The 13,452-nt window shown below is 39.6% G+C and overlaps 2 protein-coding genes across 4 annotated transcripts in view; one reads left to right on the forward strand and one right to left on the reverse strand.

The window, feature by feature from the left end:
• Positions 1-5,238: 5,238 nt before the first annotated feature.
• On the reverse strand, positions 5,239-11,584 carry UTP23 (UTP23, small subunit (SSU) processome component, homolog (yeast)). 2 transcript variants are annotated; one of them, XM_011966143.1, is made up of 3 exons: positions 11,302-11,584; positions 7,770-7,944; positions 5,239-6,664 (listed from the first exon to the last, which is right to left on the reverse strand). In XM_011966143.1, exons 1-3 carry the CDS (start codon positions 11,487-11,489, stop codon positions 6,278-6,280), a joined length of 750 nt encoding a protein of 249 aa, XP_011821533.1. In that variant the 5' UTR covers positions 11,490-11,584; the 3' UTR covers positions 5,239-6,277. The 2 variants fall into 2 exon arrangements, with proteins under 2 accessions (XP_011821533.1, XP_011821534.1); XM_011966144.1 differs by having other exon boundaries at positions 5,239-6,637; positions 11,302-11,579.
• A 139-nt stretch (positions 11,585-11,723) lies between these two features.
• Positions 11,724-13,452, forward strand: part of EIF3H (eukaryotic translation initiation factor 3, subunit H) — a 122,063-nt gene continuing 120,334 nt past the window's right edge. The window contains exon 1 of one of the 2 annotated variants that reach the window (XM_011966142.1): positions 11,724-11,787. The gene's annotated coding sequence lies outside the window, so the exon portion shown is untranslated. Of the gene's footprint in view, positions 12,576-13,452 lie in introns of both variants that reach the window. The other variant, XM_011966141.1, reaches the window with a different exon arrangement.

Raw genomic sequence — 13,452 nt, forward strand, 5'->3', positions numbered from 1 at the left:
TCTAATTTAGGTAGAGGCGATCTCTTCCTCTAGCTCCAGAATGGACACAAGAAACAAGGCTGGCCAAGCAAAATTCTTGTAGTCATCAGGGTCTAGTTAAGAGAAAAAACACAGCAGTAATGTAAACAGAGAACATTTAATATAAACACATGTTAATTAGGTATAAAGTTATTAACTAGATAACTAAATAGCTAAAAAGTGAACTCGAAGGATTCTGGAGGTAGTAACTGGAGGAAGCAGTTTCTGTTCCTAAGTCAAGGGGGACAAAAGGAAAGGGTTAGAATTCTTAAAATTTAAAAGCTTGAAAAAGCATCCCTATGGAGCTGAAACCCCTGAGAAGCTAGGCTTTAATCCACAGTTGCTGATGTCTCTCAGCTTAGTGGCAGGGCCAACTATCCAGACAAATCTGAGAAGAGTGGGCTCCAGCCAACTAGAGCTGGTGTCTGGTTCTCTGGTGGGAGGGAGGTGGGTTGAAGCAATACAGCAGGTTCTGCAAATGTTGCAAACTTGATCTGAAGCCTACTTTGATGAGAAATTGCTGCTGCCTGAAGGGAAGAAATGATATTCACAAAAGCTACAAGCAGTAAGCTCACAGGAAGCAACAGGAAGAATTCAGTCTTTTCCTCCCCCACCAGCCTTCCAGATCCTACCTCTAGAGCCCGTTATTGGCAGAACCCAACAAAAAGTAGCTGTCACTGGAAAATTGTACATTGCAGAGTTCCAGCTCCAACATCACAATGCAGAATATAGAAAAGTGAGCTTGGAACTGGCACAGCCCACCCCTTTGCCTACACTGCATCCATATGCACCCTTCTATACATATTTAAACTTTCATATAACAATTAAGAATCTGTTTCCTTCTTTTTTTTTTTTTTTTTTTTTTTTTTTTAGAGATGGAGACTCACTCTGTTGCCCAGGTTGGAGTGTAATGGTGTCATCATAGCTCACCGCAGCCTCAAACTCTTGGTTTCAAGAGAACCTCCTGCCTCAGCCTCCTGACTAGCCAGGACTACAGGTGCATGCTACAGTGCCTGGATAATTTTTTTAAAAAATTGTAGAGACAGGGTTTTTGCCATGTTACTTAGGCTGGTTTCAAACTCCTGGCCTCAAGTGATCCTCCTGCCTCAGCCTCCCAAAGTGCTAGGATTACAGGAGAGAGCCACTGCATTTGGCCCTCCCTCTTTCACCTAAGATGGTGCAACTATTCTTCATACAAATAAATCATTGTAGTGGGCCAGCGTGATGTTGTGTAGAATGTCAAGATGATCAAGATCTCTGTAGACTATATTATGGCTGAGAACCTATGAACCAACATATGCATGAAGCAAGACTGTGAAGGTGTACTATTGACCTTGTCAAAGAAAAACAAAGTTTTATTTATTTATTTATTTATTTATTTATTTATTTATTTATTTGAAACACAGTCTCGCTCTTGTCACCCAGGCTGGAGTGCAATGGCATGATCTCAGCTCACTGCAACCTCTGCCTCCTGGGTTCCAATGATTCTTCTGCCTCAGCCTCCTGAGTAGCTGGGATTACAGGTGCCCACCACCACGCCAAGCTAATTTTTGTATTTTTAGTAGAGACCAGGTTTCACCATGTGGGCCAGGCTGGTATTGAACTCCTGACCTCGTGATCCACCAGCCTTGGCCTCCCAAAGTGCTGGGATTAAAGGCGTGAGCTACTGCACCCAACTGAAAAACAAAGTTCTTTCAGTCATCCTAGCACATTGGTAAAGAGCAGGATATGGGGAAGGGGCCGAGGAGGGTGGGGGTGGGGGAGTGGTGCACATTTTTGTATCAGGTGTCAAGAGCTGTACTTATTGTTCCAGTAAAGACATTACATCTGAAAAAACTGCTGGAAATAAACCATGCCTGATTAACATTAAAATATTCCACAGTCACTGGTTTTAAGATCATCTACCTTCTGCAGAGGCCCAATAGATGCATTAAATGGAGATGTAATAGGAATGAACACTTCTACCTCATTCTAGCATTAGATGATAGTAGTGTTAATAATCTCTGCAATTCCTCCAATGATGTCCTATCTTTTGGTTTATTATACAGGCAGAAAAGAGAAATTCCAACAGCTTCTATTTGACCCTTCCTATCCTAATGACCCTTAGTCCATAAATGAGAGCCAATATGGGGACATGACCAGTTACCAAGTATGTTTTTAACAACTATACATTCTGAATTAGGAATAAACAGGATGGGCTCAAGTACCTGCTGAGCCCACCGGACTCAAATTTGACCTATAACTCAATTTTTCTGTCACTTCACCACCATAAACTCCCACTCTAAATGGTGGTCCAGTGGCATTTTGAGACCCTAGCAATTAGCATCAATTCACAGCCAGAAATACTCCCAAAGGTCTGAGTATTTCTATTCCCCAATACACAGTCCCTCTAGAAAGTGGCCACAGGTCCCTTTGGGGAAGGGGTAGAGGAAAAATTTTTATATACTGGGTTCTTTCTCAAGAGAACCCAGCCTCCCTTTAAATTAAGGGGCTCTGGCCCTTGAACTGTTTTAGTCTGGAAATTGGATGAGAGGTCATGACTCTCCGTTCTGGTAGACCTGACCTTATTTCATTTTCTTTTTGTTTGTTGAGACAGGGTCTTGCTCTGTCGCCTAGGCTGTAGTGCAGTAGCATGATCAAGACTCGCTGCAATGTCAACCTCCCAGGCTCAAGCGATCCTCCCACCTCACCCTTCCATGTAGTTAGGACCACAGGCACGTTCCACCACACCCGGCACTTTTTCGATTATTTGTAAAGATGAGATCTCCCTATGTTGCTGAGGCTGGTCTCAAACTCCTGGGCTCAAGTGGTCCTACCACCTTGGCCTACCAAAATGTTGGGATTACAGACATAAGCCACCACACTTGGCTTTCATTTTCGTTCATTCAACAAGTATGTATTGACACATCTTACTCTTAGTACAAATTCGTGTATTATACATTCTATATTCTTATATGGAATATGTATTTTCATAGAATATATTATATGGAATATATAGAATATATTCCTGTATGGAATATACATATAGGGATAGTATTCACAAAAAACAAAACAAAACAAAACAAAAAAACCTGAAGTACAAGGATATGAGACTTTTGTTAAAATCTTTTAATTTTACTGGCAAAATACATCAATGACTAATATATTCCCGTATGTAATATATACAGTATATTCTTACATGGAATATATTCTTATATAGAATATGTATATATACATATGTGTATATATCAAATACATATATGTTGGAGATATAAAATTAATTGGGAATAATGTCATATATATATAGAGAGAGTAAGCAAACATTTATAAAAATATTTTAAATATTCCAAACTATTCATTCTATCCACCCACAAAAATACTAGTAATTAGGATTAGGCCAGGCATGGTGGCTCACACCTGTAATCTCAGCACTTTGGGAGGCCAAGGCGGGTGGATCACGAAGTCAGGAGATCAAGACCAGCCTGGCTAATACGGTGAAACCCCATCTCTACTAAAAACACAAAAAATTAGCCGGGCATGGTGGTGCACGCCTGTAGTCCCGCTACTCAGGAGACTGAGGCAGGAGAATGGCATGAACCCGGGAGGTGGAGTTTGCAGTGAGCCGAGATCGTGCCACTGCACTATAGCCTGGGTGACACAGCGAGACTCCATCTCAAAAAACAAAACAAAACAAAACAAAACAAAAACTAGTAATTAAACCTGTCAAATGACAGTCATCCTGCTTTACCCAGATTCAGAAACATGAAATCCTTTTACCTTTCAAACTCTAGTTTCAAAGCTGTTCTAAAGTGACTTGGTTTTAATTTATATACTCGCAGGGATAAGAAGTAGATGTAGGGCTATAAAAATGTAAGGAATACAGTATTGTGCCCATACACAACTGCAAACACTTATTTTTAAGTGTTGGTAATAGCGGTCTTCAGAAACACCCTTTTTCAGACTGGCAAACTTTCAGAGTTCAAAAGTGAATGTATTACACTTTTATCCCCAACAAAGCTAGTAACTACCCTCTAAAGCAGAGGTTAACATTTTCTTTTTCCAAACCACAGAATGGATATCCCATGTGCATACTCCCATGGTTCCCCTCCCCAAGTTGTATGAAAAAATAAAGCAAATAATTATGAGGATTTTAGGGGTAGTGGTGTAGGAACAGTATTCACACACAAAAAAAACTGAAGCACAAGGATATGAGACTTTTGTTAAAATATCTTTTAAAGTAATTTTACTGGCAAAATACATAAATGACTAATCAGTTTTAAAATATTAAACATACTTTCTTTTTTCTTGGGATGGAGTTTCACTCTCGCCAGGCTGGAGCACAGTGGCAAGATCTTGGCTTACTGCTACCTCTGCCTCCTGGGTTCAAGTGATTCTCCTGCCTCAGCCTCCCAAGTAGCTGGGACTACAGGCATGCACCACCACACCCAGCTAATTTTTGTATTTTTAGTAGAGACAGGGTTTTACCATGTTGGCCAGGATGGTCTTGATCTCTTGATTTTGTGATCTGCCAGCCTTAGCCCTCCAAAGTACTGGGATTACAGGCGTGAGCCACCACGCCCTACCAAAATATTAAACATACTTTCTAATACATTGTAATTTTTAGTACTTCTATAATTACTGCTTCATAAAAAAGTGAATTTTTCCAGCTCTCCAGTTCAGATGCTTATTAACAGGTAATCAGATAGCACTGATTAAGTAGAAATAGATTGAGTAATACCTAAAATTAATGTATTTTAGCATATTGAAATGAGTATCATCAGTGTGTATTTCATTTGCTTTATCACTTTGTCTACACTTTATTAGGTGGCCTTAACGCTTGTCATTATTGACAAATGTTAACTTTCCTCACAAAAACTACAGTATTCAGTTTTTTTCAGTATTTTTGCCTTCCTTATTAAAAATGTTTCTACTGTCAAGAATTTAAAACAGAATCACGACATTGCAATCCAAACACTACCTTGGCTTGCCAGATTAAATAGTCTATGTCTTACTCTTTGGTGTAAAGCTCTAATTCCAATTTCCAGCAAAGAAGTATCTCTGAATTCAACTGAGAATGACATTTCTATGGGAATAAATGTGAATTTTCTCACATTTAACCATTAAGAACTTACTCATACCTCATCATGATAACCTAATGTTAGACTGAGAATCACTGCTCTAGGGCGACTCCAGAAGTTGCCAGTCAAGAACTGTCTTGTCCAATAATTTTATACTTCCATCTTGTAGTACAAAAACATTTTAATTTTGGCCTGATAAATGACTAAAACAATTGCTGGGGGAATTGAGAGACAGGTTTGATTCTTCAATTCCTAACCGAATTGACCTTCATTGATCCTCAGACTCATTTAGACACTTTTCAATAATATTCACAGTCAATCTTAAAGAAAATATTATTTTTGAATTCTTGCTATTGAAGGTAACATTTACATCTAAAAGAAAATCATCATCCTTATTGGACAAGTGGAGCTCAAACAAACAAACAAAAAAACCCTAGTCATAATAATGAAAATACTGAGTTTCTGATGTACAAAGAGTAAAATACTCATGTACTAGAAAAAATGGTGAGGTATAAATGGGCAAAATCTCATTCTTTCTAGTAGGAAGTCAATAAATAATTGATGTATCAAAAAGTAGCAGTATGATCATATAATTTGGAAATATAAATTCTTCAACTACTAGAATTGAAAGAGGAAGTTTCTTCTGTCACTGTGAAAGACGGACTGCCTCTTTTTTGTCACAAGCCTTTTAGAACTAACTATATGATTTTTTAAAACTGTTTGCACATGTTTGAAGGTGGGAATGGGACCAGAGAGGCGACAATTTTACCTGGAAAAACAACCCCCCAAAACCATTTATTAAGTGAAGTGAATACCATCATACATAAACCCATTCACTGTTTTTTTTTATTTTTATTTTTTTTGAGACAGGTTCTCACTCTGTTGCCCAGGTTGGAGTGTAATGATGCAAACTCGGCTCACTGCAACCTCTGCCTCCCAGGTTCAAGCGATTCTCATGCCTCAGCCTCCTGGGTAGCTGGAATTACAACTGTGCACCATCATGCCCAGCTAATTTTTGTATTTTAGTAGAGACAGGGTTTTGCCATGCTGGCTAGACTGGTCACTGTTTTTATTTTATAATTAATTTTAGCTAAAACATATGGGTTCATTTACAAAAACAAGTTTGGCCTTCTTATACAAATACTTCTAGTTGTAAAAAATTCATTTTCACACTTGAATGTCCTTAAAAGTATCTAAAGGATTCATTCTCCTTCTGCATTCTGCTTCTCAGAAAGTACTTTTGAGTTAGATCTGTTCCGAATTCTTTTTCTTTTTCTTTTCTTTTCAGAAGCAGATGACTGTGTATCCGGTGCCTTTTTCTTTTTCTTCAAACAGCTAAGAGGATTGGGACCACTTATTTTCTTGCGCTTCTTTCTTCTTCTCTGTTCAGGGTTTTTTACTAAACCCTGTTCCTCTTTGAGATGTTTGATACTTTCTTTCTCATGCACTGAGACAAGTTGACCTGACTCCACCGCTTTTACTAACGCAATTGTTTTGGGAGAAGGCTTGTCCAAAACCATAGTGTTCTGAATAATAAACATGAGAGGAACTCCAGGCTCCTTCTTTACTTTCATAGACAAATTCTGATCCTATTTAAAAGAAAACAGAATTATTTAGTTCAAATGTCAATTAAGGTACCTTAAATAGGTTTTCAAGAACTGTATTAAAAATAAAAGAGATCACAGATTTTTTTTTTTTTCAAATGAGTAAGCTTCACTTATTCATTTGAGTAATGGGGGTATATTTTATGATAAACGAAGAAAAACATAAAAACTGAGCACAGTGTTAGTAGCAGCTGTGTGAATTGGATTTACTGATACTCTAGAGCCACAAATTACAAACTAATGCAAAGGTAAATGTGTTAGGTGGGTTTCTCCTGTTTCCACTCTAAGATATTCTTTGGAAAGGGTCAAGAATGCTTGAAGAGGTTAAAGGAAAAGAAAGTGCGTAGTAATTAGCTACTCAGATTCTAAATTCAGCTCTGCCTCTGTGTAATTTTATAATTCTGATAATCAAATCTGTATGTATGTGAACTTAATATCACCTCGAAAGTCTCTCTTCTCCTGTCTTCAAGAAGATGGGAATGTTTTTCTTTAAAAGCTTGAAATATTTCATACTGTTGGTACAGTCTTAAGCAGTATGAACCATGACTTTGAGAAATAGTATGAAATCCAGGAATATGAACAAACATTAACAGAATATAGGAACTTTGCTCTACTTATCTTCCCTTCAAGACTCCTACAACAAATCATCACATCTCATGTCAACAATTTCTCGTCTTAAAAAAAGAAACTTCTGCCAGTGTCCAGCATGATGGCAAACACCTGTAATCCCAGGTACTCAGGAGCTGAGGTGGAAGGATCACTTTAGCCCAGGGGTTCGAGACCAGCCTAGGCAACATAGTGAGACCCTCAAGTCTCAAGAAACAAGCAAACAAAAAAAGCAAAACAAAGGAATCATTAAAAAAAAAAAAAAAAAAAAAAACCAACCTTCCAATACTGAAAAGAATATCACATGCTTAAAGTTTTCCTCAAATTATCAAATGACAATTGCTTTTACTGACTGCAAATTAACTTAGAAGCCTGTATTTTTAAAAGTCTAATCACTCTTAACTTTTTTCTGATTATAAATAGCTGCATATGAAGTATAAATAGAAATGGTTAAAATTGCCTGTGGTTTTAAAAGTAGTATCACCTGTGTTGCCACAAAATAATGATGAGGATTTCCCTCTTCAACCATAGAAAGCAGACATTCTGATCCGCTCACAGCATTCTTGAAATGAGGACAATTTCGAACTTGGCATTTTTGTGCAATCAATTTTGCCCCATATAAGTCATTTCCCAACGTTTCTAACTCTTTTAATACACACCTGAAAAGAAAAATTACAGCAGATACATTTCAGTTGTTTACATAAACTGTAAAAAACAATAGTCAATTTTTTGTTAAAATAAAACTATGCTGTTACAATCTAAATTTGTCACCTGGTAACCATTTACTTTAAAAGATGACTTGAAAAATGCATTTACCAAGTAGGAAGAACAACAGTTAAAATTTACTGAGCACTTATTATGCTCCATGCAGCATGCAAATTGCTCTTCACATAATTCTTGCTTAATCTCAAAATAACCCTACGAAGTTAGGTCACTTACCTTGAAATTATCCTTATTTTAGAGCACTTCATTCTGAGATTTCAAGTCACATGCCAAAGTTCGAGTAACTAGTAAGTGGTACTGAGACTTGCAGTTTGACAACAGCTCCCTTGTCCCAACCATAGCGTAATAAGCTTCTGCTTCAAGTACAAATTGGTACACTTTCAAAATATTTTCAATTCAGAACAGTAAAACTTCTCACGTCATCAAGTTGTTTTTAAAAAAACATTTAGTCATAAGAGTTCCTTGACCCTAGCCAGCCTTTGCCAGATTCTTTCTCGCCTCATCTCCTTTATCATCTTTCTGTTTTAAGATTTTGCTGCTTTAGTCATTAGACTTGACCTCTATTTTGAGTACTGCCAGCCTGTGGACATCCCGCCATCAACTCTTCAGATTCACCATGTCTAAGATCAAACCACTTTCCTGCATCCAAATTTATCCTCCAAGACTTGCTATCTCTTTGAAATTATTATTTTCCCAGACACCCTAGACAGAAATCAGAAATCACATTTGACCTTCCTGCCCTTCTTCACCCATACTCCTACGCCATCAGTTGCTCGACCTATCTATCTCAGTAACGTAACGTTTCTTTGGAGAACCCTTGGGTTCCTGCCTTTCCTCTCCCAGGTTTAGGCTCCCCTTACTTCTTGATTGAACAACCGCAATTCATGCCTTTGCTCTCCTGTTTCTCCTATTTACCCTTCACATCACTGCAGTTACCTTTTCTAAAATAAAACCCAGGCCTGATGACATTCTCCTGTTATACTTCATAAGTTAACTCCACGTATCTTCAAACCTTCTACCTCTGTAGAGACCTAACTACTAGTGGCTAAGGAATATATTCCACTGAAAAACGAACGACCTGATTTCTTAAAAACATAAATTGCAACATGTAAAGGTAGGGAAAACTGTTAATATATTTAAAAACTGCCTGGTGTGATGGCTCAGGTCTGTAATCCCTTCGCTTTGAGGGGCCGAGGTGGGTGGATCACCTGCGGTCAGGAGTTCAAGACCTGCCTGGCCAACATGGTGCAATTCTGTCTCTGCTAAAAAATACAAAAATTAGTAGGGCATGGTGTCACACATCTGTAATCTCAGCTACTTCGGAGGCTGATGCAGGAGAATCGCTTGAACTCGGGAGGCAGAGGCTGCAGTTAGCCATGACTATACCACTACACTCCAGCCTGGGCAATAAAGTGAGACTCCATCTCAAAAATAATTTTTTTAAAAAAACATAAGCGACATACAAATCAAATGTAATATATGTATTTAGTTTGAATCCTGATATTTAAAAGGCTTCTTTCTCTTTTCAAGATACATGTCAAAGAACTGATAGAATAATACGCTCCAAAGTAACACATCAGTAAGGAGAGGTGAGGGATTCAACAAGATTGGTCATGTTAGTAACTGCAAAAGCTGGAGAGAGATTTCATTATATTATTCTACTTTTGAGTTGTCTGAAAAATTCCAGAGTTAAAATAAATTTGTTAGAAAAATAGATGTAGAACATAATTTTATGTGGCACTTCTCAACCTTTTTAATATCATAGCACTGTATTTAAAATGTTAATATTTCTATGGCACACAGGAGTATATGGACAAATTGCTTGTAGACAAAAGCAATCAATTCAGGGGCAAAGACTACTGAAGGATTTGTTAGCCTAAAGACTAAGAGGATCAAAACTTTGGGGGTATCTGTAACCCAGCTGAGACACTGCTTGAGAAATTCTGAACAAATACAGAAAGCTGTTCATTAAGTAGTGGTATGTGAGAAAAGGAGACTATTAACACGGTATACACAGAAAAAGCCCATACTTTGTTATGGCTGTAGTTAGAGATGGGGGTTTCCCTATGTTGCTCAGGATTACCTCAAACTCCTAGACTCAGGCAACCCTCCTGTCTCAGCCTCCTGCGTAGCTGGCATTACAAGTGTGAGCCACCTTGCCTGGCTTAAAAGTCCATTCTTGTGCTTGTGTGAGTGTGTATAAATAACTGGATGGATGACACTGCACATGTTAACAGTGATTATTCGTGAGTAGTGGCATTATGACTCATTTTAATTTTCTTTTTTTGCTTTTTAAAAAGTAAATATTCTACAATGAAAAAACTACTAAATTTCTTAATAGTTCTTCATGGTCTAGCCTCAATTTGCCTTCTTCCTAGTTTCATTCTCAAATATATTCTGTGCTGCAACCTCTTTCCCAGGCATTTCACAACTCCATTCTGTGTGAAGAGGTCTCCACAAGAAGAAGTGTCATTCTTTTCTGTCATTCAAAATAGTTCTTCCCCTCAGAATTGAACAAGTGAATGGGCTCAAATGTTATCTGAAATTTGTCACAATTCTCTCCTCCCCACTCTTCATCCCCACAAGCTTCCATCCCACATTTCAATGAAGTGGGGAAACATCAGACCTAGAGTGAAAACACATCCACTGCAGACTGACCTATGCACTTTACTGGCCATGAGGGAGCAGTGTGTGGCATATAGGGGGTACTTAATAAAACCAGTTGAATAAACAAATGTCCTTGTGCAGATTCCTTAATCTCAAGTACTGACTTTTTGCCTTGGACATCAAAGATGGTAACTCATAGGTTCACTGTGAGGCTTGAAGAGCTTTGGTTTAAACTAAGAAAAGTTATGCAAATGACGGCAACCATTTGAAGAGAGGTACACTTGGGATACCGAAAAACGCTCTAGTACGCTATACTCCTTTGAGCTTACAGCAATCTTACAAGCAGTCACGATCTCTATTTTACAAATGAGGAATCCGAGGCTCAGAGAGGCTATATAATCACAGAGCTGGTAGGACTGGGATTAAGATTCGAAGTCAGATCTTTCTGCTATAATGTGCTCTCATTCACCAGGCTAACGACACGTGATATTCACAGGGCACTGTCCAATCTGCCTCTATTATAGGTATTCGCCGGACCACCTTCACCTCTCCGCTTAACTGTCAACTCCACGTGGGCAGGGCGTTTTGCCTCTCCTGAGCTCTCAGTGAAGGTCTGTGGGCAATGGCCTCGCCTCTACAACACCCGACGGACCCCCTATGCCTCCTCCCCGGCCCTCCGGGCCCACCTTGTGGTGCACAGCTGTGTCTCCCCCATGAGGTAGCGCGGCAGCTGCTCCCGCAGCTGGATGCGGCCCCGCAGCGCCGCCTGACAGAAGGTGCCGTCCAGCAGGATCTGGTACGGCTCGCGGACTCCGAAATTGTTGCGGAAGAAGCCAAGATGCTTCTTGGCATGTTTCTGCCTTGTGATCTTCATGCCTGGCTTACCGGGACCGAGGCCACCGGACCAGGAAGCATCAGCAAACGCCCTCACGGACAACCCAGTACCCTCAATGCCAGTTTCACCCGGAAATGAAGTGCCTTTGGCGCCGGAAGCAAACGCCCCTGTCTTCCGGGCCTGCCCACTGGCTTACGTCATGTCCAGACTAGCGCGCGCTTCCAGCGCGGTGCCCGCGCTTAAAGGGGCGGTCCTAGGGCGGAACTTGTGCGTACGCGGGAAAACGCTGGGTTGAGCGATTCCGCATGGGGGCGCACATGCGCAGTCTGGGGCCACGGTAGAAGAAAATTACAGAATACATTTAGCGTGTTACCTACGTTTCAGAGACACGTATCAAGAGCTTCTCTGAAAGACTGGCAGTATCGTAGTAGTCAGTGATAATATTGAGCCTTAATATGTTCCAGACACTGTCCTAAGTGATTTACCTTACATTATTCCCTTGAATGTTTATAATTCCCAAGTGAAAGAAGGAAATGATATATTGGATAGCTATGAGTGGGGAGGTTTGTACTGGCTGCTTTCCCATAAAGAAATTAAGCTCGTTCACGAAGAGCACGTAGTTTGTTAGTGTTTGGAACCCATATTTCGTGCCTGAAGTTCAAATATTCTTGCTACACCACCATAGAAACTAATGTCACTCAGGAGCCATTTGTCAGGGCAAGGGGTGCCACCATTTTGTATTTCCTCCTGCATTAGGACCATCCTAAATCATTCGCACGGAGTGTTTTGAAAGAACTCTCAAGAGCTTCGTCTGCCTAGAGTCAGAATTCCTAACCTTGAGTCCTGGTTCTGCCGCAAACCCAAGCCGTTTGATCTTGGGCAACTCCCCAAGAAAGCTGGGTTCAACTTCCTCACTGTCAAACTGGTTATAGGTCTAGATGAGTTTCAAGGACTCTTTTTATGGCTAGAGTCTCTGACATAGGAAGACTACATACTGGGCCAGTAACAGGAAGGCACAAAGCTGACTGAAGGTTTAAAAATTACTTGGTCAATTTGATTAATGAGGAGAATGAATCAGAAAATTTCAAGTTCTCCCACGGCTAACTGTCGAGTATCTACTTCAAGGCAAAATAATCAAAGAATGGGGAGTATGGAATTTTGCATTTTTGTCCTGGCCTGGAATCTGTCCCAGATCTAGTTTTGGCTAAAGATCGAAAGAACCAGCACAGAAAATGATTTACAACGTGATTGAATGCATTGTTTGCATTTGGGGTTTTATTTCAATATATAGGTTTATGAAATTGGAACTAAGATCTATAATGTTAGCCCTGCCCTGACTCCCAGCACATCACTTAGATGGTTGCTTTCATTTAAACTTAAAATAAATTTAAGAATTGGAAGCCATGAAAACTTTTGCAGGGTTAGATTCATGGTCTTTGAGTGTAATTGCTCAGTACTTTTCAATTTGAATCCTCTTTTTATCCCTGTATGCCAACTCTCTACTCCAACTATGCGCCTACCACAGACAGAGAAACGAGATACCACCTGAGTCTTGCAAAACAGTTAAACCATTTTTTCTTAAATAGCCTCGGATTTATCTACCAGCTTCTTGGCCACTTTTCTGTACTAAGAAAAATGTGGTGCAGCACTAGAGATTTTAGTCTTATCTTAGTTTTTTGTTGTTGTTTTTTAATTTACCAAACTACAGCACATTTTTTCTCCCCAAGCTCCATGTATATGACAGTGCCAGTTTGCACCCTATCTTTATTATGAAAACATGAAGATGGTCTATAGTGATGATTATCAAGTTTAAAACAAAGTTTTCGGTGGGGCGTGGTGGCTTATGCCTGTAATACCAGAACTTTGGGAGCCCGTGGCAGGAGGATCACTTGAGCCCAGGAGTTTGAAACCAGCCTGGGCAACATAGGGAGCCCCTGTCTCTACTAAATTAAAAAAAGACGAAATGGCCGGGCGCGGTGGCTCAAGCCTGTAATCCCAGCAC

The sequence above is a fragment of the Mandrillus leucophaeus genome, unplaced genomic scaffold (genome assembly GCF_000951045.1).
Source record: "Mandrillus leucophaeus isolate KB7577 unplaced genomic scaffold, Mleu.le_1.0 Scaffold749, whole genome shotgun sequence".
NCBI classification, from domain to species: domain Eukaryota; kingdom Metazoa; phylum Chordata; class Mammalia; order Primates; family Cercopithecidae; genus Mandrillus; species Mandrillus leucophaeus.